General features: G+C 36.7%; 3 protein-coding genes across 4 annotated transcripts; all 3 read right to left on the reverse strand.

The window, feature by feature from the left end:
- Positions 1–702: 702 nt before the first annotated feature.
- On the reverse strand, positions 703–9,255 carry slc38a8b (solute carrier family 38 member 8b). The gene is made up of 10 exons (XM_038308613.1): positions 9,067–9,255; positions 7,494–7,692; positions 6,107–6,263; positions 5,931–6,032; positions 5,782–5,839; positions 4,837–4,951; positions 4,603–4,750; positions 4,320–4,522; positions 2,769–2,820; positions 703–1,149 (listed from the first exon to the last, which is right to left on the reverse strand). The coding sequence occupies exons 1-10, from the start codon at positions 9,253–9,255 to the stop codon at positions 1,047–1,049; spliced, it is 1,326 nt and encodes a 441-aa protein (XP_038164541.1). The 3' UTR covers positions 703–1,046.
- A 4,752-nt stretch (positions 9,256–14,007) lies between these two features.
- Positions 14,008–19,038, reverse strand: nrn1lb (neuritin 1-like b). Its single transcript, XM_038308643.1, has 3 exons — positions 18,750–19,038; positions 16,570–16,717; positions 14,008–15,193 (listed from the first exon to the last, which is right to left on the reverse strand). The coding sequence occupies exons 1-3, from the start codon at positions 18,799–18,801 to the stop codon at positions 14,890–14,892; spliced, it is 504 nt and encodes a 167-aa protein (XP_038164571.1). The 5' UTR covers positions 18,802–19,038; the 3' UTR covers positions 14,008–14,889.
- Positions 19,039–24,694: 5,656 nt separating this feature from the next.
- On the reverse strand, positions 24,695–26,338 carry thap11 (THAP domain containing 11). 2 transcript variants are annotated; one of them, XM_038308653.1, is made up of 2 exons: positions 26,225–26,338; positions 24,695–26,011 (listed from the first exon to the last, which is right to left on the reverse strand). In XM_038308653.1, the coding sequence occupies exon 2, from the start codon at positions 26,001–26,003 to the stop codon at positions 25,191–25,193; it is 813 nt and encodes a 270-aa protein (XP_038164581.1). In that variant the 5' UTR covers positions 26,004–26,011; positions 26,225–26,338; the 3' UTR covers positions 24,695–25,190. The 2 variants fall into 2 exon arrangements, with proteins under 2 accessions (XP_038164581.1, XP_038164582.1); XM_038308654.1 differs by having other exon boundaries at positions 26,247–26,328.
- Between the last annotated feature and the right edge of the window lie 1,117 nt (positions 26,339–27,455).

Genomic DNA, 27,455 nt, shown 5'->3' on the forward strand with positions numbered 1-27,455 from the left:
CAGACAGCAGCGGTGTTAATCGTTGGAAAGCTGTATACAAATTAAAACCACATCTCCTTTATAAAGCCAGCAGGCTGATTCACAAAGAAACAAGCTGCAGACTTTATGAAGGGCTTTGTGTTGTTTTCATGTATTTTCCCTCCTGCATTTCATGGATTTAGGCATTTGGCCAGGTCAAACTATAATCCCGAGGAATAAACACAGCCACAATATCACAGGCTGCCCCTCAAAGTAGTTCTACACTAGATGAAAACATCTATTACGTAACAGAAAAATCAAAAAAAGCTGCTTGGTATTTCCATGCTTAAAATCCATTATTGGTATCTCCGCTAGTAAAGAAAAGTATGTGGTTCTTGCATTTCTGATTATTTTTGCTGCAAATAGCACACCTCTGATTCCAGACTGACCCATGCAGGTGATAGATCCATTGTAAAGCTATTCACATTTACATGCTTGCAAGCTGTGACCCAAGAGTTATTGTAGCTTGAAGTTGATGAATACTAACCAGCTGATTTCTGCCCACCTCCGCTTCAGATTTATACCACTGTTGTGATTCATGGTGGAAAAATGGAGAATACATAAATGTAGAAATTAGTGATGTGACAAAAAACCATCACTTCATTGTTTTTTTTTTCTATTTAAAAACAGCATCATACCACAACATGTCAACCCCCCCCCCCCCCCCCCCCCCCACACACACACACACAAAAAAAACAGTTTAGTCATTCATAAATGATGCAATACCGCCCCCTGGCAGGCATCTCAAAGAATAATTCTAACACCTATGTTGCAAATACACTAAACCATCATAAATATATATATACAGACTTATTACAAAAACATCTTCTGCAAAAAGCATTCCAAACACAGATTTTCTAATCACACATAGTGAGCAATCCTATTGACATTGTTTTGTTTGTTTGTTTTTTTAGCTATGCTCAAGACAAAATACATTATTTATATTTACAATTAAAATTCTGCAATACAAATTCAGAGTTCAGTTGTACAGAATAGGGGGGTTCTACAGAAGAACAGAACTAATAAGCTCAGAACTTGTGGAAAATCTCCATTACAGCGATGGTGGTACTCTGTCCAAAGATGAACGCTCCAACCACGATTGTTATGATTCCCCAGATGATTAAAATATCCCTGCAATGAAAAGAAATGAGAACAGCTGACTTTAATCAAAGATTGTTTTATCTAAATCAAATTTACATTTACCTGGATTATTGTGTGTGTTGTTTTTTTGCTTTTAGAACCATTTGGTTTCACACACCTAAAATAATAGTAATAAACATCTATCTAAACAGTGGCCCTGCTCTCATTAAAGGTATATCCTAATCAATTTATACCAGCCTTTTGACAAAATGGGGTTGAGACACTATAGAGACATCTAAATATGGATCCTAATTGCAGTGCAGAGCACAGGCCTTACACCAGACTTACTTCACAGGAGCACTTGCTCCAGGACATTTGCTACGGGTCCCAGTAAAATACTTAATAACATTTGATGCAACTTATGATGTATGCTTAAAGGAGATTTAAAAAAATAAATAAAGTCAGACTGCTTGGAAGGAAAATCAAAGAGGAAATGTTAAATATTCAAGTATTATGCACAGTACTTATGTCAAGATCACCCTGTTAGGAATTGACAACTTTCAATAGAAATGTTAAGTCATCAATGTTTTTTTTTTTTCTCTCATCCTTAGGAAGGGAAGTGATTAAGTTAAAGGTAAACACTGAAATTTACATTCCTATATTCGTTTAGACATAAAAAAAAATATAAAAACCAACTGAGGAAAAAGTTTAGACATATGCCCTCTAATAACTCAAAGTTTTCCCTCTATCATCCACTGAGATGTTTAAGGTATTTACTACATAAAGAGACCCATTTAAAAATCACCTTACAAGATAACGGACTACTCGGGCCAGGAGATTCCATTTACTAATACTAAGCCAGTCCTTAATGGATTCCTTGGTGTGTTTTGGGGCAATGTCACGTTGCAGGGTCCAGTTTTGCTTCAAAGCTTTTTTCCTTTTTTACATCCTTTTCTTGTGATACATGGTATAATTTAGAGGGGTTTCGGTGATTGTGAGATGGCAACGTCCAGCTGTTGTATAACATCTGCAAAGCATGACACCTCCACCTCTATGCTTCACCATTGTTGCAAGGTTCTTATCCTGGATTGCTTTATTTAGTTTATGCCAAAAGTGTCCTTTGTTAGTTTTAGACTCCTCTCTCAAAACAACATTATTATTTCAGAAGTGCTGATTTTTGTCTATATTCTTTCTGTAAAGCTTTAGACAGGATTGACACATGAGGGATTAAGGAGAAGTTACTTGAACAACCACACCTGGGAATGTTGGCAGTTAATTATGAATGTCCGTCACTGCAAGATTATTCTCTGTACAGTGGATGGCTGTTTTTAAACTGCTGCTCTAAAATAACAACTTTTAAAAATGGTATGGACATTTTTGATTGATACCTACTATAGCTGGCTCTGGTATTTAGTGCTCAGTAAATAGTGCTCAGTATTTCCAAAAAGTGAACCATTTATAATCCAAGGTAATGTGCATGTTTTGATAGCAGATGGCATCAATATCTTATATTTTCTGCCATGGTTACCGTCTTAAATTTTATTGCCTTTCATACCTTATCAATTTTTATTGTTTTTATTAGAATTTCTCCATTGAAATTGGTTGCCCTGAGGAATTATATATTGTGCCCTATGACACTGCCTAGCTTTTAATACAGCAGATAGACTCACCGGACTCTTGGGGAGACATCTTCAGTTTGCATTGTGAACACTAAGCAAAGACCTGCAGGATACAAGCAAAAAAAGAACATGAAAAACGATTTGTGTTTAATACATTACAGTTAGGGTTGAACAATTTTGCAAAAAATTTTGAAAAAAAACAAACTTTTTTTAACCAATTTTGCAACTGTATTTTCTTTTGCAGCAACCACAAGCATATAGGTGTTTCACTCCATGGTTTCTTTGTTTTCAATATGTTGAGAGCTTGTTTGTCCAGACTCCATTCTGGCGGGACTTTGCTGTTATTGTTGGTGGACAAGTGCTTACTTCTACTCGCATTTATGGATCTGTGTACAAGCTAGAACTACTGTGTGGCAGTAAACACACTCAGAGCAAATACCTAAAGAGCTGGGGTGTGTGAGAGTAATTGTTTTACTTTTGTTAAATGGAAAGTGACCAAAATAAAGTAACTCTGTACATGCTAAATTATCACAATTTGATAAAACACAGATTTCCCAGTTTGCCCATTTAATGTAAAGCAAGTGAGATATTGTGTGGAAAAAATATTATGTTTATTTGCCTGAACTAATGGTACACGTTTTAGTTTGACTTTGCTTTACTTGTTTTTAGTTGTATTGAAGGAAATATATAAGAAGTTTACTTTTAAATGCATCTTTGCCTGACAGATTTTTGTGAAGAACAATAACTACAGATTCTTGCTGAATGGAATCGACTGAAATAATGTTTCTAATCCCTGGCCCTTGGGAATCACTGTTGTGCATGTCTCAGGTGTGCAGGAGCAAAAACACAGTTAAGATTTGGAGTACAGCAGGGGATCAAGGTTTAGAACCAATGCATGATTGCATGAAGACATTAAAAATCTGATTTACAAAGTTAAATTAGAGTCAAATAAGAGCCTACAAGTTTGCATCTTTACAAATTAAGCACCAGACATATGAATATTTGCTGTCATCTACAATACCAGAACCCTTTTTCCTCTCCAGAATTGCTTGAGCTGTGAACAAAGCATCTGATGAGTAATAGTATATAAATGCAAATTGACATTTTCAGTGTCTTTTAATGTCTTGAAGGCCCTATTACCATCTCAAAAACTATACATCTCAACCCATGTCTTATTTTTTGTTATGTCCATGTCTTGGTACTGTCATGTGGGTTACATTTAATTGATACAATAATACTCTGAGCATTTTAGACTGCCCAAAAAAATATGTTCTAATCTGGTGTATAAGAACAGGGTAAGTGCATGTCTTCAATAGTAATTCAAATAAGGAAGGGTATGCAGCATAAAATCTTCACCCAGTCTGGGTGTGTGTTATAATGACTTCCTAATGCAACTTCTGATTAAGCGAAAAGCCAACAGCATTCACTCACAAAAATAATAAAGCTACAACTAAACAGCCATTGAAAATGTGATTAGCATGGAGTTTTTGCCAAGATTAAGTTCAAGTATAGAGTCTGACTCCAGCACTATATATAAACAAGTTCCCAGCAAGAAAATAAAGTGAAACTGGCTCTAAATAAACAAATTAAGTGCCTGCACACCAGGGAAGATAAATATGAAAAAGGCGCTGATTCCTCCAATAACGCTGATGACGTCAGCCATGTCTTGGACAAACATAGCAATCAGAAGTGTGAAGGAGATCCAGGCTACAGTTAGAATGACTCTGCAGCGACTCTCAAATGATTGGGTGAAAACTCCCCGGCGATTTCTTTGAACACGTAACAGAAGGTTCAGGATCACAGATCTGCACCAAATAGACAACATATCAGAATCCTTAGACAAGAAACCTCACCATGAGAGCACACACTTCCCTGTTTCACTTACCTCCCCAGCAGAAGAATAATGGGATATATGGTGATGATCGATATTCCAAAAAGGAGCCTGGAGATAATCATGACCACGTCATTCCCAGGATATGACATAAGAATATCTGAGGCCACTTCTTGCCCAAACATCAAAAAGCCATACACACCTAGTGAAAGACAGGGTGAACTTGATAAGCGGAGCTCAGGTTTAGTACGTTAGAGAGAAATACAGACATTTGAGAAGGGAACCCACCCGTAAGAGTGTAGACGAGCAAGCAAAAAAACATGGAGAGCACAGAGATGACCACCCAATGCAGGAGCTTCTGGTTCTCCATACTGCTGTAGATTGCTATACAGGCTTCATGGCACTGCACTCAAATACAGAAGGATGCCTCATGATTTGTTAAAGTGTTTTCACAATGTCTGCACAGATCATTATTTATTTCACTCAGGATTACATCCAATAAAGGCCTAAATATTATTAACACATATTTACCATCTTTTTGTTCTTAACTGTAAGAACAAAGACCACATCTGTGAATTTAAAAGAGTGAATTTTCCATAAAGACAAACATATTTGAAAGCACAATAATTTTGACACCAATTAGCAATCCTTTTATGTGAATCTAGCATATTTGGGGAGTGGCGGCCTAGTGGTTTTGAGTTTTAAACAAGCTCGCACAGACTGCCACTATGGCTCTCAGAGCAGAACCCTTAATCCCACACTGCTCCCTGGGTGGTGCACAATGGCAGCCCACTGCTCCCCAACGAGATGGGTTAAATGCAGAGGTAAAATCTCCAATGTGAGATCAATAAAGTTCAATTACTAATTTTTATTAGCCTCAGAACTGCCATGAAAGGACTTTTGTTGGTGTGTTTTATTTGGCAATTTCACAATGAATGTGAAATTCAGTGCTTAGATTATTCTTAAAGTTAGTTTGAACCTTGAAAGCAAAGATTCTCTTCCTTCAAGATATTTTTCCTGTGCAAATATATATTTACATCAGGTCATGGTCTTGTACAAAGACGTAAAACAAATAAAGTAGGTTGAAAGCCTGACAAATTAGGAAAGAGGAAAACAAAAAATTCTATAAATATATATATATATATATATATATATATATATATATATATATATATATATATATATATATATATATATATATATATACTTCAATGTGGTTAAAGGGGATTGTACCTGAAATCCAAAGCAAATTGTTGGCACTACGCTAAACATAGAGGCCCAGGAGCTCACTCTGAAAGATACACACATTGACAGATGCACACATGACAAGAATACTACACATCTACACACACACCTATGTACGGAAAGTGAGGGTTACTGACCCTTGGCTTTGCACTGGGGTAACAGCTATGTGGCTGTCCATTAGATAATACTTGACAAGGATGGCGACACAGAGATAGGTAGCAGCAAGCGTCCCTAATACACTGACGTAAAAAAAATATATTTTAAAGAAATAAGTAGAAAACCTCTTAGCAGAGATAGGATGAATGCGGAGTACCTTGTGTATTTCTGTATGGCGATTTCCTTTGGGATGGACAGGGGAAGGATGATGATAAGGCACATAATGAAGAGGGCAAAGCGCTGGTCAGTGTACCAGTGATAAGGCATGTCTGCCTCACTTGATCCAGTCACAGTCTCGTACAGAGAAATGCACACTGGAGAAAAAAAAAAGCATACATTTATTAGGATAATGTTCAAAGAATGGGAGCATTTGATCTTACAGATGCCAAAATCTTACAGTCTGTTGTGAATTTTTTGATGAAGGTAACCACCAAGAATGATAAGCTGTTTAAATGCATCTTTATCTGCTGAATAATATTTCAGCTTTGTTTCATATGGATGCGTCTTTAAGCCTTAAAGGGATTTGGAGGGGATGTGTGGAGGAGCCACTGTCAGCTTTATTGCTTTGCACATACCGGTAGATTTTTCTGTGGTTCAGATTGAGGCCTGAGGTCATCACTCAATGGGTTCTTCAGTCTAAAAGGGACCCTGAAATGGTCTCTAAAGTGTTTATGCTCAGCGGTCTGTCCTGTATGATTAACAGAATTTTAAAGGTTTGCTTTTATGTTGTGAAGAAAGTGCAGTTAATCATCTGACCATTGCAGTGGACATCATGCATCACTGGCTAAAGCTTGCCATACAATTTACAATTACTGAAGATGTTTTGGTCTTAAATAGTTCAAACACAGCAAATGTTTCAGTAAAAAAACATATTTTCTTCATCAGGCTATAGCCAAAACTATTGTTTTGTTGTTTTTTTCCCTATAGATTAGTTTTTTGTTTTTTTGTTTTTTTTTTAAGTTTCTCTTTCTCCCCTTCAAGACAAAGGTCACGCTGCAAATTAGTACCAGAAAATTGTCTATAGAATTGTTTATTAAAAAAAAGCCAAGATCTAAAAGCAGGGTATGATAATATAACAAAGTAGGCAGTGTGGATGCTTCAACTGTGCAGCTGAAGATCAAGAAAAGAAGCTGAAATCCTAAATTTAGAAGTTAAAAATAACTAAAAGAACTTTCCCTAATGCTGTTTTGTCCATTGTTTTAAATCATCAAATTGACTCCTGATACTCTTCCTTTTTTCAGTGCAATGAACAATAGGTTACTGCTTTTGTATAAATGTTAGCTACTAAAATGAAATAAGGCTGCTCTAAAGTGCAAAGATAAGGAGCTGACACAATAAGATGTAGCGAGAGGACCTTTATTGCACCTGTTACAAAAACAAAACAGAGCAACTTGCAGCCACTTCAGATAGTCTTTAATTCAATCAAATTGTACAGCAAGTGTGTCTGTCAAATAGAATTTTGCTTAGATCACTTGAGAACAAGCTCAACAAAAGGAGATCTTTTTATAAAATATGGTGGCTGGGCTCGTCACACTTTTACTCACGCTTCTCCAGTTGATCCTGCACCACCACCAGGAAGGCAACACTAATCATGAAAAGGTTGAAGCAAAAGCAGACTTCACAGAGCTGCCCCACAGCACGTCCACACACCTCCCTCACTACGTCTTGGTAGGTCTTCTGTCTGCTGACAGATGACGCATAACCCAGGATGACCAGACCACTGATGAGAAACACCAGAGATACCTGCAGAGAATATAATGAGGGCTTCAACAATAATCCTTGGATAAAGCTTTTCTCAGCTGCAGGAACATTATAAACTTATCTACACAGGGAAGGAGTTTCACAGCCTCTGTTTTCAGAAAAATAGCTCAGTCCATAATGATAAAGTTATTTTGAACAAAATGTTTTTTTTTTTTTTAAGAGATTGGGTCAGTTAAAATTGGTACCTATTGAGGCTAAAAATGTGAAACAAAAAGAACCTTACAGACAAAATTTACCTGAAGAGCTTCACATGCAGATAGTCTGTTAGTATGGGGCGCCTCCATTAATTATGAGAAAACTTTGATAGAGCCACTAATCTCAACAACATGTTCTTTTAAAAACAAGAAAATAAAGGACATTAAGATTGTGTTCAGCCACCAAAATCCAACTTGTTTTATAATACAACATTATGTTTAGATTGTTTTTATTTTTCAGGAAAATAAAGCAACATCCTCTTTAAAAAAAAAAGCTGAAACTCCAGGTAGGAAAAGTTAACTTTTACCAATGAGGCATATTAAATTGTTTCTTTTAAAGGAGAATACCATTTAAAAAACATTAAATAAATGAAACCCATCCAGAGTGCACAACTATATGTGCATGTGGGCAAAGGAAACAATTAGAATCCAGATATTCAGCAACGAAAAAATAGCCAGTGACTATTTTATATTGATTGTGGATGAAGCCAAATGTAGTCACCCAAACTCTTGTTTTTATACTTATGGGGAGACACCTACAGCAGGAGATACAGTATATTGATTCAAACAAGCATAAATACTTGGAGGTATTGATATATCTATATCATTTAGCAACACATTAGAATAGGTATGGTACACCTGTTGATGTCCGAGAACATAGTTAGCTGCCCACATTGACAATGTAGGGAATTAATCAGGACATACCTATTTGTTCCTGTAAATACAAAATACGTAAAAACTTTTAAAATGCATGTTTCTAAGGATTGTATTTTTATTTATTTTTTATTTTTTGTGCCATATACATTGAAAAGGTAAGAAATTACACTATGGAGCAAAACAGGTATTTCCTAATATTTGAAATTAGTAAGAAAATCCTAAGACATAAAGATCCAGCTTAATCTGCCACTTTGCTTACAAAGCAAAATTTCACTCAAAGCACACAGGTTGATCAGAGTCAGATGCAGTTCAGTACAAATCCTCACTAAAAGCTGAAGCTTCATTAGAGCTCACCTGTGAAAAAATCTGGGCCTTTCACACAAGGGAGAGACAGAGTGAGATGATTGCGAGCCATCACCAGAACGTACTCACAAAAACCTTCTGATTAGCTTTGAATAGACTTAATTACAGCTTTGCATTAAATAAAAGCTCAGGCTGCACTCACCAGCTCCACAGTGATGGCAGTGTTCACACCCCCTGCTTTCTTAAAGGCCCAAGGAAAGTTGAGCAGTCCAGCTCCAAGTGCAGACTTCAACATAATGAAGACAGCTCCAAATGAGCCGAGCCTTGGTGGATCGGCATGTGATGCGGACCGGGCCAGCAGGCTGATGCTCTCACGGGCCAGTTCCTCCATGACACCTGCCCAACTTAAAAAACTCACAGCTCCACAAGCAGAGGGATTGTTCCCTGAGAGGGAACTAGCATGGCTACCTGCTGTGACTGAATATATAGACCCACACATGCTTGGTTTGAATTTGCCTGTTAAGCATTTCTCACTGAGGTGAAAATTGTGACACTAAAGTGAGCGTTTTGTGGTGTACAGTCTACCCCTACCCCTTTATGTTCATTTATTGACAGCAGCGGTGCATCTGAAGATGAGTTATCTATGGCAAACAGAGGAAAATCATGTTTAGGAAGGAAAATGCAATGTGGAACATGGAAAAATAGAAAGGATAGACTGTGTTGTGTATACATTTTTTATTTCATAGTGAATATACAGGTGCTGGTCATAAAATTAGAATATCATGAAAAAGTAGATTGATTTCAGTAATTCCATTTAAAAAGTGAAACTTATATATTATATTCATACATTACATACAAACTCATATATTTCAGATGTTTATTTTGTTTAATTTTGATGATTACAAATGACAACAAATGAAAATCTCAAATTCATCATATCAGAAAATTAGAATATTGTGAAAAGGTTCAAAATTGATGGCCCCTGGTGCCACACTCTAATCAGCTAATTAACTCAAACCACCTGCAAAAGCCTTTAAATGGTCTTTCAGTCTAGTTCTATAGGCTACACAATCATGGGGAAGACTGCTGACTTGACAGTTGTCCAAAAGACGACCATCGACACCTTGCACAAGGAGGGCAAGACACAAAAGGTCATCGCTAAAGAGGCTGGCTGTTCACAGAGCTCAGTGTCCAAGCACATTAATAGAGAGGCGAAGGGAAGGAAAAGATGTGGTCGAAAAAAGTGTACAAGCAAGAGAGATAACCGCACCCTGGAGAGGATTGTGAAACAAAACCCATTCAAAAATGTGGGGGAGATTCACAAAGAGTGGACTGCAGCTGGAGTGAGTGCTTCAAGAACCACCACACACAGACGTATGAAAGACATGGGTTTCTGCTGTCGCATTCCTTGTGTCAAGCCACTCTTGAACCACAGACAGCGTCAGAAGCGTCTTGCCTGGGCTAAAGAGAAACAGGACTGGACTGCTGGTGAGTGGTCCAAAGTCATGTTCTCTGATGAAAGTAAATTTTGCATTTCCTTTGGAAATCAAGGTCCCAGAGTCTGGAGGAAAAGAAGAGAGGCACTTCATCCACGTTGTTTGAAGTCCAGTGTAAAGTTTCCACAGTCAGTGATGGTTTGGGGTGCCATGTCATCTGCTGGTGTTGGTCCATTGTGTTTTCTGAGGTCCAGGGTCAACGCAGCCACATACCAGGAAGTTTTAGAGCACTTCATGCTTCCTGCAGCTGACCAACTTTTTGGAGATGCAGATTTCATTTTCCAACAGGACTTGGCACCTGCACACAGTGCCAAAGCTACCAGTACCTGGTTGAAGGACCATGGTATCCCTGTTCTTAATTGGCCAGCAAACTCTCCTGACCTTAACCCCATAGAAAATCTATGGGGTATTGTGAAGAAGAAGATGCAATACACCAGACCCAACAATTCAGAAGAGCTAAAAGCCACTATTAGAGCAACCTGGGCTATCATAACACCTGAGCAGTGCCACAGACTGATCGACTCCATGCCACGCCGCATTGCTGCAGTAATACAGGCCAAAAGAGGCCCAACTAAATACTGAGTGCTGTACATGCTCATACTTTTCATGTTCATACTTTTCAGTTGGCCAACATTTCTATAAATCCTTTGTTTTTATTGGTCTTCAGTAATATTCTAATTTTCTGATATGATGAATTTGAGATTTTCATTTGTTGTCATTTGTAATCATCAAAATTAAACAAAATAAACATCTGAAATATATGAGTTTGTATGTAATGTATGAATATAATATACAAGTTTCACTTTTTAAATGGAATTACTGAAATCAATCTACTTTTTCATGATATTCTAATTTTATGACCAGCACCTGTATGAAGGGTTTAGTTTAAAATATTGATATTGATGATATAAAACAAAGTAAAGTTTATTCTTTGGGTGACACTGATGAAGGGCCCTTCTCCTGTGAATAAAAAAAATGAATGGATAGCAGTCTTAACTGACAGGGCTCCAACTAAGGATCTCCAAAAGAGTTGAAAATACATTAGCTGTTCATATTTTCCTTCCTTAAAACAGGGATGTCCAAGTCCAGTATTTAAGAGGTGCTACTGTGCAAATTAAATACATCCCAGCTACAACGCACCTGAGTCAGACAGCTTTACCCCCCCTAAAAATGCCAGTCAGCCATGCAAAGGCCTGGTAACAAGCCATCCATTTGACACAGGTGTGTTTGGGAGGGGATGCATGTAAAAGCAGCAGGATAATGGCTCTGATATCTAAAATATTCCTATGTCAAGGTTTTGGAAGAGAAGAGTTAAAGTTGATGCTATGAATTTAATTGAAGAACTTGAAAATATCTTTTAAACATTTTGGATGTTTCGTAACATTTCTTTTTTAAGTATTTGATTATTTTAGTCCTGTTGTACACATATGTTTGTGTATAAATGTTTGAGATTTATTTTGATTAATAATATATTTTATTAGTATGTTTAAGGAGGATTAGGTTAATAAATGCTTCCTTTTAAGATTACTCAGGGCTGCTGCTGAGACCTCAGGAGTTTTGTACATTAGTCTCCTTGTTAATGTTGGTGAGTGAACACCTGCTTGATCTGCGACTTCTTCATATCTCCTTGCATCCAACCGCTTAAGGCCATGCAAACAGGCAAGGTAACCATGTTCACCTCAATTGCCTAACTGGAAGTATTCATTTTTTATTGTAGTGAAGATTTAGCTAGTGCTAAAGTTTATGTGAGGTCACTTTTATGAAATCTATTTGCGTAATAATCAACCTAGATTTTAAAAATCAATAGTTGGATCTCAATAACTCAAAGCCTTGTTAAGCTAAACATGAAGCAACTGTAGAGAAAATAGGGGGGAAAAACAATGATAAAGGGACAAATCTGCCAAGGGACTGAATGGCAGAAGATCACATGACATGAGAGCCAAGTGGGGCTCAGCAGAGGAATGCACTATTTTTGATAGTTTTACTTTTTCTAAGCTCATATTTACAGTTTAGAACTTAACCTTTAAATATTCCCATCAGATTGTCAGTATTTAAACTAACTATTAATATACTCAGTAGTGGTAAAACAGCCATTTGTGTTTCTGTGATCAGTGGCGAACAATGGTGTGCGTAAAACACCTTTAAGAGAATCTAAATTAGATTCCATTTTATTATTTTATTAAGAATTTAGAACTTAAGCTGTTTTGATATGATGAACTTGAGGTGAACATTTCTCATTAACATTTAGTAGATTTGTCTTCAGGGATCAGAGAAAAAGGCAACCCATGAGTCTTTATGCAGAACAGAGCTACAACACTTCTTCCCGCAGGAAAGTGAACTGGCATAAGTTTTCAATTTACTCTAGCATTTGATTCTTTAAAAAATTTTTTCCATTTGTTGTTTTTATTATGAAGCAGAACTTTTGCAAGAATTATGAGACATATTACTTTAAGGATATCAATATGATATAATGGTATAGTGAAGGATGTTTTTTTCAGGTGAATCGTCAAAATAAGTGGTCCTCCTAATTGTCAATCATTCTGGTGATGTGTTTACCGTACATAAGGCCGCCCAACATGCTCGTCTCCTTTTTCACTTACCGGTGGTGAGTCTGACATAGTGGAAAACTTGTAAATCTTCTTTTAGAAATTAAGCTTATATGATAAATGCAAACAGCAACTTTTCAACAGAGCGTGCATGAGGAAATATGGGCTTGTGCATTCTCTCTAACATGTTTAATATGCATTCCCTCTTCGGAGCGGGTACAGGCTTGTGCACATGCATTTTTTTTGTGGAGCACTGCTTCTAGGGTTCCATTTAATGAATACGTCTAATGTAAATCTAATCAGATGTTTGAAAGTTAAAGTTCTTTTTTTTTTCTATGTAGTTTCTTCTATGTATGTTTAAGGAACAAAAAATTTGTAGTATAGACCTTGCATACCTTCTGGGTAATTGTGTAGAAATCAAACAGCCTCTAAAAGCCAAAGAAGACAGCTGACAGATTCCAGGACAAAAACTGAATCGCATATTAATCTTCTCAAAATTTGTAACCATGGCTTTTCAGTCAGCAGCACTGATGACGTCTGTGCATGTCAAACTCCCTGAAATTTGGAAATGGAAATGAGGAATCACTGATTATTGGGACAAACAGCTGATGCTGCAGTGGTGAGTTTTTTTTTCTCTGATCCCGTCGCACCTGCTGATGTCGTGCTTCTGTCACAAATAAAGGCTTATAGCTAAGAACCTAATGCACCACTAATCGTCTTCTACCTGTAGAGATGAGGATAAATTTTAAAGGCTTCGAGGTACAACCCGCTTTTCTGTGCATGAGAGAAAGACTAGATTAATCTGCTCATGAATCTCCAGTTATGAAACGGCTTAAGAGTATTAAGTTTAACATACAGGCTCACACACTCATTTCACCTACGCATATTGATATGACTATAGCTGGACTCACTATAAAAACAACTGCTTTGTTTGTGTTTAAATCAGCAATTGGTTTAAAAACCAGATAAGTGGCAGAGAAACCAGGATGAGAATTAAAAAGTGGAGAGAGCTTCAAAAGGATATTTTTACTTTTACTTAGATGCATCCTGAAATTCAGAATAAGGAGCTTTGATGAAAAAAGGTTCAACTGAATGAAAACATTTAAAGCAAAGGATAACATTTTATTACGTTTCCAAATTCATAAAGAAGTAGGGCACAAGTTTCAGATTTTAAAAACTGGCTGCACAATAAAATACAAGGAATTAAAGCATTATTTTAAAATCCTGCTTATTTAAAACTTTCTCTTGAGAAAGGACAATTTCTATGAACATTTTAACTTGAAGTCAGGTTTTATTTCAAATATGTTACTTCCAACTTCCTCTGCTGTAGATAATGTTGTTTGAAAAGCTGCTTAATCAAAGGTCCTGTTAAATTAAGAGAAGTGGTTGATAAGGAAAAAGCCAGTACAAACATTTTCATATTTACCTAAATGAGTAAACTGCTGTCAAAAAGAGTCTCTTAGTCCTTATTTTTGGATTTTTTCTAAGATTCGGTCAAAGTAATTGGAAAAAAAAAACATGTTTTTGAGAGGCTCCAATAAATAGACATTAAAATGTATGTCATGAGGTCTGTAATTTGAAAGAGGCTTTAAACCAAACAAAATAGATTTCTTAGAAACGTAGATGTCTACGTTTATGTCTGATAAATATAAAAAAAACTAGGCGTTTGCCCAGCATTAGATGTGTTGAATGAAAAAGAACCAAACCAGTGAAGTAAATCATTTCACATTTTTAGAACTGAAAATGTCCATGATGAGCTGAAGTTCTTGAGCTTGGAGCAGCCTTCAGATGAACAGTTGTCATCAGTCAGATAAAACATTTATTGCTATAAACACCTTCAAAATCTTGTTCATTTCTTAGGCTTGCTTATAGAAGACTAACCCCATAGATTTACACTTTTACAGTGACATCTCCAGCTAAACCAGTTCAAAAGCTTGCAGCTTGATAAGTGTCTTTGCTACATGAGCGTCTCTGTTGGGTGGACTAACTCCGGAGGGAAACTAGTAGAATGATGAACCCAGGGAGAAGCATTGAGATGCTGGTGGGGCTCAGCCTGTGTGTCTGCCCTTTCAGAGTCTCCTTGTTCATCTGGTCTGAGGTGGCAGAGCTCTGAGGTGTAGGCACAGCGCTGGGGGGAAGAGTTGTCCGGCTGGCACACATGTCGTAAAGGTTTCCGGAAAACTGGGTCTTCCTGGACTCTTGCCTCAGAGACTCCCAGATAGCCGCCGCTTCTCCAGGACAGCCAGCCAAGGCAGTGCTGGCGCAGACATGAAAAGCATTCCAGGACCTTTAAGATAGGAAGGATGGAAAAACACTTTGAAGTAAGTCATAGCAGATCTCTGGGATATTATGAGCACAGTAGCCTAAATACACGTTACTATCATAAACATTGATGTATTTTATTAGGATAAACCAACCCAAATTACTTAATTTTAAGGGAGTGAAATGATACATGGTTTACAAGTTTTGCAGATAAAATCTGAGGTGTGGTTTGTATTTGCAATTATGGCTACAAGACCGTCGAGGTAAATCTCTACGGAAATTGTTTTTTTTTTTTCCTGGTAAAATAGCCTGTTTTTAGCCAAATTAGATGGAAAGCAACTGTGGCCATCAACTTTTATATCCTTCCAATGATTCTGACTGCATCTATGACTTATCTTTAACGGGGTTTCCTTTGTGCCATCCTTCTCTAATGGACTGATCTGTTGAGTTCATGACCGGCCGTCGTCCTGTCACAGTTTCTCCAACATGAGCTGCAGCTCCTCCAGAGTCACCGTTATGCTCATAGCTGTACTCTGATTAGAGTTCTACCTACCCAGTCTGTCAGACTCTGTGGGTGGCCTTATCTCAGTAGCTTCGCTGTTGTGTCATCATATTTAAAGTTACAAATAAGGGATTAAAAATTAGCTTTGTAAAATATTGGAAGCTTGGGACATAGTTTATAAGCTACCTCTGCTTTAAGACATGTTCACAACCTTATCCCAGACGTGTCTGCTGGGTTCTATGGTCCTTATGATAATCGCTGTTCATTCATGTCCTCTGACAAAAACCCTGAGGTCTTCAGCGGACAGCTGCAATCATACTTATGTTACTTTACTAACAGACAGTGTCCATCTGTGTGCAATATAATCTAATCTATTACAGCAATAGTTCAACAATTGGATATTTGGTCCATGTTTTACCAAAAGCTGGTTTATGAGATAAATAGCTTTATTTTTCTTTGTGAAATTATATATAAAGTAGTGTTTTTTGAAAATACATTAAAAAGTTTCTAAAAAAGACATATTTAAAGATAACAGATGTAAATAAAAATGTTCATTGCATTATTCAATGCATATTTCAGCGATGAAGTGATGAAGCTTAATCTACAATTTAACATTATGCCTAAAACTACACAGATATTTAAACTGCTTTCTAAAATGTTTCTGACACAAGTTTTTTTTTTCTTTTTTTATTCTTTAATTTCATAATCTCATATGTTTTAGGATCCACATTTCCTACTTATTTACATATAAAATATTTTTTTTTGTCTTCTGTGTGTTTTAATGGAATGCACTGGATTTCCCCACTGAAGAAGAAAATTAATGTTCATTCTTATTCCTCAAAATACTGAAGTTTAAACTGTGTAATTGAATTATGAAGGGTGAAAAAAAAAATACGTACCTGCAGATCGAGTCTATATCTTGTGTATTTTGGTCTTTTTGGGTTTCCACCAAGCTGTCCCCAAGTGAGAGTAAACACTGAGCAAAGCTCTTGTAGATGGTTCCACATGCAGCAGGGATGGCAGCTCCCAAACACACAGGAGCCAAACCTGAAGGAGGTGAAAAATGCAAAGAATGTGTGTTTGAACAGTATCCTAGAGCCTTTCTGTAATGATATTAGTGTAGGAAAATTCCATCTGGTGCTTGGATGGATCAAACAAATAAAGAGATATGTTGTCCTCCATTCATCTGGACAGATTATACGCCATCAGAGCCAAATTTAGTGCAGGACTACTGCACTGAAGCTGTTGGAGTACATTGATCAGCTCATAGATTACATATTTCCCTGAGACTGTTTAAGCAGCACTTTAACTGAATTATCTAAAGAGATGACATCTCTTGAATAAAATACTTTAGGTTTCATGTGTCCTCGATGACAGCGGGCTACGTAAGCACCACATAGTGCATCTAACAGGCTTTCTGCTTGTTTATTTCTATTATTTTGTTTCCGCATAGATTGTTCTGTTGGTGCCATCTGTTATTTTTGTTGTGTGACAAACTTTGAATCTCGGTCTGTGGAGAGAACGACCCCTCAGAGATTTGAATCTTTTCTGTTTTCATCACAGAGTTAAAAATGAATGTTTAGTCAGAAAGAGGGACAGTGTATTTGTTAAATTAAAACAACATGAAATGAGCCTACTTTCTAAATTCAAACCTAAAGTGCAATATCTTAACATTTTTTGTGATGGAGGAGGAAAATACAAGATTACCTTAAAATGTCCCAGTTTTCCATAATTGATAGCCTAATAATGCAACTGTTTATATAATTAAAATGTAATTGGTATGTTCCAGAATATTCCCTCCTATCTTAACAGACATTTTCCATTAGAAAGTAAAGGTAATCAGAACAACTTTGCCAGTATGACCCTGCCAACATGTGTATTTGTGCACTACTAGGTCTAGACACACAACAAGGTTGCTGTATGCAACTAAATACAACATTGGTTTTCTTCTTTAAAAGCAGTTGGGGACCCAGTTTAGGCCTCAGCTTGGTTTAAAGTATGACTAAAAAGAATATTTTCATATTGAACATACGGTTCTCCTATTAAATCTAAATAAGAAATTAAGAAGAAAACATACATAATGGATATACCTTCACTTCAAATAGCAGCAAATATTCAAACTACTGTACGCATATTGTTACTATTAGTTCTAATCAGGTTTTCATTGATATTGTATAGATCAGGACATAGATGAAGTAACAGTAGAGATCCAGTTAGCTTGTCAGCAGTTGGTAGTTTTCAGCTACATCTGTTTATTGTGTAGGATAACATTCCTTTTTGCTTTTATGTTATTATGAAGTAAAAAAAAAAGTGACACAAGCTGATACGGTATATCTCTCATTTAGCATTGCCTCTGTAGTTTTTAAGCATAGTAGATGTGGCCGTCAAAGGGAAAGCTGTTGCAGCCTTCTTTTATACAGCTGCTGTAATACCATATATGCTTCACATTGAAACTTTTACCATTTTTTGGCTAAATTCAAAGTCCATGGCATATGAAATGTGCTGTACCAGCTCTGTAATAAAATGCTGAAAAAATAGCATTTGTTTCTCTCAAACCCTAACCACTTAATAATTTGGGTGAGAGCATAATATGAACAAACTCTGATTAGAGAAGACTATAATTCCATTTAACACATTACATTAAACTAAACAGCCAAATGCAAAACTTGGGAAATTCTTTCTAATTCTTTGGCACACAATCCAAACCAGATAAGCTTTACAACTTCAACATTCTCTTAAACAACATGCTGTAAGCTAACAACCACGGTTGTGTTGACCTCATAACAATATCCAAGTTTTTCTCTACATCTGCATTATAGAAATAAGTTTTCCCTATCTGTAAGTTCACCTTAATTGTCTTGCTTCTCAGCTGGAAATTTATATAACATGAACATTTATTTCATATAATTAAACTGTCTGCAAAACATTTGGAAAGTTCATTTCTAAGACAGTTTTTTTGCTCAGCTGCTTATCTAAATAGACTTATTTAGTTTGAATAACTCAATTGAATGAAGGGCATAAATTAGAAAAAGTTCAACCCATGAAAGATAGAAGAAACCAGCTCAAAGCAGATCCTTACTGAGGCAGAGAGCGATGGGCAGCACTGTTGAGACTCCTGGATGGGACTTCATAGTAGGGTCTAGGAGAGTCCAGCAGGAGCTGATTACTTCCTTTGAGGCTCCAACAAGCTGGAGGTCCAAAAACAGAGGAAAAGTCGATGCTTTAAGATATTCCAATGTGGTTCATCCGTACAGAAATTGGCAGATTGCAGAAAGTACGACAATGTTCAGAGGCACAACCAAGCTGGATTACCAGAGACTGAGACCAATGCATCACACAGAGCAAAGAGGATGTTGTGGCAGTCAGAGTGTGTGCGTGTGTGTGTGTGTGTGTGTGTGTGTATGTGTGTGTGTGTGCAGGGGACCAATGAAAGCATCTCAACACAGCTCAGTGGATTAAAGCATTCTCATTTCCGGTATTTCAGTATCTGGAGCATTTATTTGAAACACAAATGAATTATGTCTGGTTTAATGGTGATTGTGTCCTCAGCCACAGGCTACTAAAATACCCGCAGGCTTCTTTTTTTCTGAAACAAGGAGCTGAGTATTCCAGTAGGTGACCTGAAAATTTTTAAAACTGTGAAAAGGATTTGTGTTATTTAGTCATTTCATTTGAACAGATGGACGATGTCCCGGAGAGAACAAGAGATTTCAGCTCACCTGGGAATCTGCAGCAGATGCAGGCTGGCCTTGGAGAATAGCTGTCGCCCATGGGAGGACCCATCTATACACCTATGTAGGTCATGAAGCATGTAGTAAGAGAAAGTGATAAACATAGCTGTAACTTAGAACTAAACTGTTTCAAAAGACAAAATCGGCTTCAGTATGCTTTTTGTGAACCATCTTCTTATCCTCCCACATTACTGCCCCCCCCAGATGGCTGAAACTCATTAGTATAAATCCTTCTGTACTCTGACTCAGAGGAAAAAGTAACCCATCATCAATCTGCAATTTAAAACAGCTGTTAGCTTTCTGAAGAATCTGGCTCTGTACAAGACATTGGCTTCTAATTCATACATCTAAGTAGCTAATTTTGTAACAAATGAAAGTCTCAAACTATTAGATCTTTAAAACATATGGAGGTTATGGCCTTATTGGTTAACTATGGTCACCAGTTTTTATGTTGTTGCTAATTAGTACAAGTCAAATGTTGGGCATTTTATCATTTCTGAAAACTTTGAATTGTATCCCCATTTAATCCCATTGTACATTTGTTTAAGAAAAAAGAGGGTTTTCTATCCATTGCAACTGTAAATGTTTCTGTTTACAGTTCCTATCTGTTCTTATCTGGGGGGTGAAAATGCATGCATTTCATACAACTGAGATATCTTTCAGCAAAAAATTTTGACAGTCGTATCTTGACAGCTTTGCACTACTTTGTGTTGGTCTGAAACATAAAATCCCAGGAGAATACATTGAGGTTTGGTATTACTCTTCTACCTTTTTTAACCCTATAAAGAGGAGAGGTTGGTTGTTTTTGCTTTCATTTAAACTCCAAATCAATGCTATGCTCAGTTAATCCAAGTCCAATGTGTAACAAAAACAAATTTTAAAAAGTGTCTAATCAGACACCCAAGCTGATGGATGGATGGATGGATGGATGGATGGATGGATGGATGGATGGATGGATGGATGGATGGATGGATGGATGGATGGATGGATGGATGGATGGATATGTAAAAAAAAAAGATCTATTTGAGAAATACTAGTCTTTAAATACAATCTTTTAATCTGAAAAGGCAACTGCATCTCATATGCCATGAACTGACAGAGTATAGGTTACACATAGCATAAATCTGTATAAAAAAATAAAACAGAATGGGGCTTACCTAATCTCTGCTGTTTCCTATACTCACGTTTTGAGTCTGTTCTGACAAATACACTTTGGTTGTACTGTACATTCTTGGTGTTTCCACTTCATGCACTGTATGAACTGGACCCATGTGACAGCCATCCTCTCCAGGATTTCTTTGCTGGGCTAGCAAGTGGATCCTATAGTCTAGCAAAGAGAAAACCTGCATTCCCTTTAAAAGGGTAATCAGCGTTTATGCATAAATCTATCGTTTAAAGAACAGAAAAACATAAATGCAAAAATCATAAGTTACACTCCTTTATATCAAGTATCAAACAGCCAAAATGGAAATTTAATTAGTCCGTGACAACTAGTTTGAAAATGCATACAAAGAAAATCATAACGCATACCTTCAGTGGGCAGGACTTCAGTGACAACCAACCCCAAATATAACCAGCCACATTCTCCATATAATTTTAGAATGTGTGTCTGGTGGTGTGGGTTAAACGATTGTTAAAGTGATAACTGATGGTGATTTAATGGCTGCATTGTTAACAATGTTTCAAGTACAAACAATAAGAAAATGTAAATGCTAGTTATGCATGCAGCAAGTTAAATGCTGTTAAATGTTTGTTTAAGCTCTGTTTGGCTTTTTATTTCCTCAGTTGTCTTGTAGGATGCAGCAAGCCTGTTAATCACAGTCTGTCCCAAACTTACAAATGTCAGGTGACAAAAAAGTATTTAAATGTTTTTGCATTATTGTTACAACCTATTCTAACTAAATTCTTAAATGTTTTCTAGCATCCCTCGTTAGCTGACATATCTAAAGTTTAGCATCCTTATTGTCTCCTTGTACATCATACTTTGATCAATTGTCATATTTATATTAATTCATTCCACAGTATCTGAGAGCGAGTTCTGTCGCTGGCCCCAACATGAAGACATTGGTTGTAAATGGCAACCACCTCAGAAAATAAAACAAGAGTTGTGTAAATCTGATTGACTGTGCCGGATTAAGGAATTATGCAACACTGCTGGGAGTAAAAGATAAAGCCAGATGAGATTAGGGATCTGAATCCTTGCTCTCTCCAGTATGCTCTATCCATTCATCATCTCCCCTGCTTTCTCTGTTTCATGATCACTCTCATGAAAGGTTCACTTTCACCCATTTTAATGTGCTTGGAGGAGCGAAACTGCTAACAATCGTTTACAGCATGACACAAAGCTATTCTGTATGTAAAAATAATCATAGTGATCATTTAAATCTGCCATCAGATACAGTGAGGTAGCTAAGGTGAGTCGAGCCTTGATTGGAGCTAGAGTAATTCTCAGCATTTATCTCATCGCCACCTAGAGGTTAAACCTTAGCTGTTCTTTCTACTAATCTATCATGTCTGATTTTTAAATCTTATCACCTTTAGAAAATGTAGCAAATCTGGGAAAGATGCTCAGTAAAAAACATTTTGAATAGAAGATGAGTGAAAAAAACGAAATCAAATGTGATCAGGTTGGCAAACGTGCAGCCTTCTTACAATTTGTCCTCTGGAACAATTTGTCCTCTCCCACACTGTTTACATTTGATCACTACTGCACTTTATGGAATGGAAATGTTCATTTACTATCTAATTTTGTTTTGTATACACTCAGTGTATACAAAATTACAATAAAAGTTCAATTAGATCTTGATAATGAAATTAATGTCTGAACAGCTCCACTGGCATACAACGTTTTGGTTCAAAACTGTAGTGACTTTCCTCGGTTGAGTTCTAAAAAGTACAAATAATTGTAACAAGTATCCTCCCTTTACACACATACAACACTATCATATTTTAGATACACTATCTTAAAACAGATAATCTAGATTTAATCTCAAAGGTGTCTGGAATATTCAGTTTGCTTGCTTACTGGGTTCTGTTTAGGTCTATCAGCAAATTTTATATTGATGACTTAGACTTAGACATCTTTTATTGTCTTTTTTTTTTACAACTGAAGATGTCTGAAAAGACTTTCAACTATTAATGTTAGGATTTAAGATATAGTAAGAATGACAAAATTGATACAGTCTACATTAAACTGTCAGGATTTTAGTTGTTACTATGTTTATGTATTTTGATACTATTTTTTTTTTACTTTTTACTGATTTAGGCAAAGAATTTCATGGAATATTATTTTGTCATCATTTTTAACTCATTGTATTTGCATTGTGAATGTAAAAACTAAAATTGCTCTTAATAAGTTAAAAACTAACTTTATTCCAAACTTTTCATGATAAACTTTGGTTCTCAAACATAAAATCCATTCCAGACTGTGATTTTACATAGTATGGTTTTTGACCGCTATCATTTCTTCTTTTTTGTGCATATAGTAGCTTAGCTTACTTAAGTGTCTCTAGGTTAGTCAAGAGTTTTGGACTTGAATATGTTTAGCCTTAAGTTTAATTATTTTGATACCTATTAAAAAGTAATAGCATAATGCTATCCTTAACTTTATCCCTGCACAATTACTAAAATGTATTTTTAATTTAATATTATTAACTAGTGTTTTTTTCAACACTGCATTAGATTCATACTGCATAAAAACTATTTCAGCAGTTTTTAAGAGCAGAACTAAAGAAATTAAACCTCGTCTGTGTGTGTGTGTGTGTGTGTGTGTGGTGAGAGGATTGGGCTTAATGTATGTCAGTACTATAGATATTTCATCATCCACCTGCAGACTGCTCTATGTATTAAGTATCTTTAAAAGTAAAAAAAAAAAGAGTCCAGTTTCCCAGAGGTACATCGATACAAATGGAAGATGCTTTTTTGTACCATTTCAGCCAAGGTGGGAGTCATTTCTTACATGGTTAGCCTCAAAGTTCAGTTTTAAACACCTGTTTTACATGTTATTATGTTTTATTTAATAATATTGTTTGATAAGTTTAACAATGAAAATTTAATAATTTTTCTTTCATACACACTGCTTCCTTAGTGGCATTGCATAATCATGAAAGTTATGCCTCATGACGCAAGAACGCTGTGCCTAAATTTTTACAAAAAGAAAATTTTGTTTTGTATACTCTCTGTGTATGCAAAATGACAATAAATGTTGTCTGAGTTTTTAAGAAACACCTGGAACATCAGATATAACGTTAAAGCCTATAAGCATTGATGGATCTTCCAAATGGTCTGTCATTAATATTTTTGAAGCATCCTAAAAAAAACAATGGTCTCAGTCTAATAGGAAATCTCTGAGATAGGTTGAAAAAGTGAGTGTAAACCAATCAGCCTTTAAATCTGGTTTAGTTTCACCACTAGTCAGGAGGAATAGACCCAAATTCCAGTAGATTATAAACTATTAAAGTAAACTCAAATTACTCAACTCAAGTCATTCAGTTTAAAACACAGCTCTATCAAATATTGATTAAATACATACCAATATTTTTATACAAAAATCGAGATATTCTGTCATTTAAACAATCGAAATAACTAATAAAAACTAAGTGTGATTTGATGGTATCCAGGAAAAAATATTTTTAGAAACTTCATATACATCTTACCTGTTTGAAACCCTAATATTGTCTTACAAGTATTGTGACACCTTTATTGCTCTATTTTACTTTCATCATGAAGATTAATTACTCATATATGTGCCTGCCCTAAACTGTTATACTGGGAAGGTGTGGTCGATTTCATTCTCCATTACATTCTTTATGGTTGTGCATTAATAAATTGTTTTACTAGCTTTCTTAAAAGGTTAATTAAGTAAAAGAAAATCAACATAGTTTGCAGAAGCCACCACAATTGCTTTATTTTTCCTTTCCTAAAACAGAAGTCCCTCTTATAGCTCTCTTTGTTTGAATCTGCAGTTAGAAAGCAAAGCAAACACTGCAGAAGCTTGTTACATCCTCAGGTACTGAAACAATGACCAGAAAACATTATACGGGTTTCAGAACAAACTGAGATAAAAGGTCGTCTGTCAGACAAAGTTCATAACTAATAACTGTATAAAACTTGCTGTGCATAAAAACACACAATTTGTCAAGAGACGCAGCAGTGAAACAATAGCCTTTAGTCCAGAACATAAACTATTGCAAAAAAAGAAACACAAACTAGCTTAGGACAAGCATTACATGTAGCTTTAAAAGAATGTCAGAAAAATATGTTTCACAGACTTAAACTTCCTTTACTAATATTATAGTTTTAAGGAGTTTCTTTACTTGCACAAACACTTTCAAAATAAAGAAAATTAAATTAACATAGAATACATAAAAGGCATCTGTGATGAGGGCATTTAAATGATGAAAAGGCTGGTCAGGAGTAGTGTTTTCTTCATCTTGCTGCTCTTCATGTTAAATCACGAGTTGCTTCTTGGGTCAGGCTCCTTCTATAAGCTGAAAGGCATGGACACAAATAAACCCTTATGATGCAACATCAGGATCGAGCTTACATACTATTGAGTCTGTGCAAGCTAATTAGTCTGTGATGAGGGGGGAAATGGGTATGCTGATGATGGTCGATCTATCTGCTACAAAAAACAAGCAGACTGTTTATATTATGAAGCCTAGGAAAAACAGATCTACAGGCTAAATACAAACTGTGATCGTAGTTTCAGTTTAATATAAAACTGAGCGGGATTATTCTTCGGACTCCTCCTCAACCTGTCGGTGGATGTAACTTCAGTCAATTCCTCATCAGTTTTTCTTCCGGACGTTCCCAGACGCAGAGTTGTTGGACAGTAACCGGTCCCGCTCCCGCACCTCCTCCTGCAGCTTGGCTTCAGCGACTCTCAGCTGGCGGATTGTTGCCTTCATCTCCTTCATCTTCACCTCCATCAGCGCGATGATGTCCCGTTGCTCGTTCAGTTTCCGCAGCAACTCCGCAGACGTGGTGCCGGTGGTCAGGGAGTAGGAGTGGTCCAGGGGGCTGCTGGTCACACTCAGATAGTGAACGGACAGCTGCTGTTGGTTAGACCCGGGCTCCGCCGATAAGTCTTCTACTTTGAGCTCCACTAAAGCCTCCGGAGCGTAGTTACCGGTGCCCTCTGCCTGGGCGGGAAGCCGCGCCGTGCCCAGGTACTCCCCATTGTTGCCTATCTGAACCACCGTAATGCTGTCGTCACCAGCCTCTCCGCCGATAGTCCCCTCGGCGACGCCAGCGGTGTTTCCCAGGACGCTGGTAGCGACGATCCCGGGGGCAGGAACCGAGGCAGACAACTTCCTCCCTCTGCCCCTCCGACTCCTGCGCTCATTGACGCCCCGCAGAGGGAAGAGGGTCGGTACCCGGACCGTGTAGGTCTTTCTTCCGCCAGAAAAGTGCACGCTACAGACGCGGTGGCCCGTGGTGGGCTGGAAAGTGCTGAAGCAGCCGCTGACCCCGGCCCGGGAAATGTTCCGCAGCCACTGCTCTCTTAGAACTGGGTCCTTAGGGAACGTGTAGAAGCGCAGGTCCTTGTCCCGGTGCGAATTGTTGTAGCAGCCGGGGACACAGCAGGTGAACCCGGGCATCTTCCCTCCTAAGATTAAAAAATACACACCCTAAGTTTTATATTATTTCACAGATATTTCTGTTTTGTATGCGTTGTTACCAAGCTTGGCGGCCTACAAACGGAACTACACGTCCCACAAAGCTAACAACTTCCTGTTTATTTTTGACCCAAGTAGACAGCTTTTCATTGCAAATTAACCCAAAACTGTCCAACTTCAAGGCTAATGTACATCGTACTCACGTCGAATTCAACAGAGACGTACGATTTTCTTTGTCTCTTTTTGTTCTTCGGCGTGTTTTCAAGCCAACCGATGCTTACTTAGAACTAAAAGTCCCAGAATGCTTTGCGCTTTCTTTATGAGGGAATCTCTGCTACAGCGCCCCTTCTGGCCAGAAATAATATCAGTCAAAGTCACCACAAGTCTTTCAGTGATAGTAATAGGGTTAACCCCAAAATAATCATAATCAGTGACAAAAAAGGCAATGATAAATTCAGGGTGGACATTTTGACGACCTTAAGAAGAAAACATTTCTCTATGAAAACATGATGATCTCTCTTCGGAAAATCATAAACATATTTTTAATTTCCAACAAAAAATAAATGATCCATTTCAACATTATGTATGGCCATTTATCCTAATAATTACTTTTTCCAAAAATAAAACTCAACATACATACAAATTTTTGTGCATTTTGTGATAGGAAAATCTAGACTACAGGACACCTCTATTTTAAGTGCACTGTTATTAATTGTATTTCGAAGGATTTACAAGGTTGGAACTTGCATAAGAATTCTATTCCTCTTTTGACTTTTAATATAAAAAAGATTGGTCTCATAACAGGAGATGAAGAAGCAAACTACAGTAATAACAATTTAATCCCTCTGAGTATTTTTTTTTAATTCAGATTTAAAATTCACTCCTTTCAACATTTTTATAAGGGAAATACTTTGATTTAAAGAAGTATTTTTTTGTCATAATTTTTTTTTTATTATTATTTTGCAGTAAACAAAAACATACAAATATACATCGGCAGCAACACAGAACATGACAGCACTCATCAATTATCTATTCCAAAACATATTAATGTACTTACACATACATAAAGCATACAACACACCCCAAATTCCTTAAGAATCTATACCAACGCTGTAATCAAAATACAACCATGCTTTGCTAGCTTTACTCGGCTCCTTCCGCACTCTTGAAATCATGCCTTCAAAAGCTGCTGTCTCTGACATAAGTTGAAGCCATTCCTTAATTTCCAATCATTTAAAGTATTAAACATTGTAACAAAGCAAAACCCAAGTAGCATTGCTAAATATCAAAATTTTGGATATGAAAATTGTCTTGTAAATGTAGTGACAGTTTTTTTTTGGTCCTGATACTGTTCATTTTGTAACCTTTTTTTTGTCTGTTTTTCATTGTTAATCTGTTATACGTACTCTACTCAGTCATAACATGTACATTTAT

Source organism: Cyprinodon tularosa, unplaced genomic scaffold (assembly GCF_016077235.1).
Source record: "Cyprinodon tularosa strain WSP-4 unplaced genomic scaffold, ASM1607723v1 ctg642, whole genome shotgun sequence".
NCBI lineage: Eukaryota > Metazoa > Chordata > Actinopteri > Cyprinodontiformes > Cyprinodontidae > Cyprinodon > Cyprinodon tularosa.

What these genes read in the sequence shown, in the direction of transcription:
- nrn1lb (XM_038308643.1), bottom strand. Translation starts at nt 18,801, where the DNA reads ATGAAGTCCCATCCAGGAGTCTCAACAGTGCTGCCCATCGCTCTCTGC. An exon ending in GCCCATCGCTCTCTGCCTCA is followed by an intron (nt 16,718 to 18,749) that starts GTAAGGATCTGC and finishes CACCTCCTTCAG; the next exon opens with GTTTGGCTCCTGTGTGTTTG. An exon ending in GATATAGACTCGATCTGCAG is followed by an intron (nt 15,194 to 16,569) that starts GTACGTATTTTT and finishes CCTATCTTAAAG; the next exon opens with GTCCTGGAATGCTTTTCATG.
- slc38a8b (XM_038308613.1), bottom strand. Translation starts at nt 9,255, where the DNA reads ATGGAGGAACTGGCCCGTGAGAGCATCAGCCTGCTGGCCCGGTCCGCA. An exon ending in CTGCCATCACTGTGGAGCTG is followed by an intron (nt 7,693 to 9,066) that starts GTGAGTGCAGCC and finishes TATTCTCTGCAG; the next exon opens with GTATCTCTGGTGTTTCTCAT. An exon ending in ATTATTCTTCTGCTGGGGAG is followed by an intron (nt 4,523 to 4,602) that starts GTAAGTGAAACA and finishes TATTTGGTGCAG; the next exon opens with ATCTGTGATCCTGAACCTTC.
- thap11 (XM_038308653.1), bottom strand. Translation starts at nt 26,003, where the DNA reads ATGCCCGGGTTCACCTGCTGTGTCCCCGGCTGCTACAACAATTCGCAC.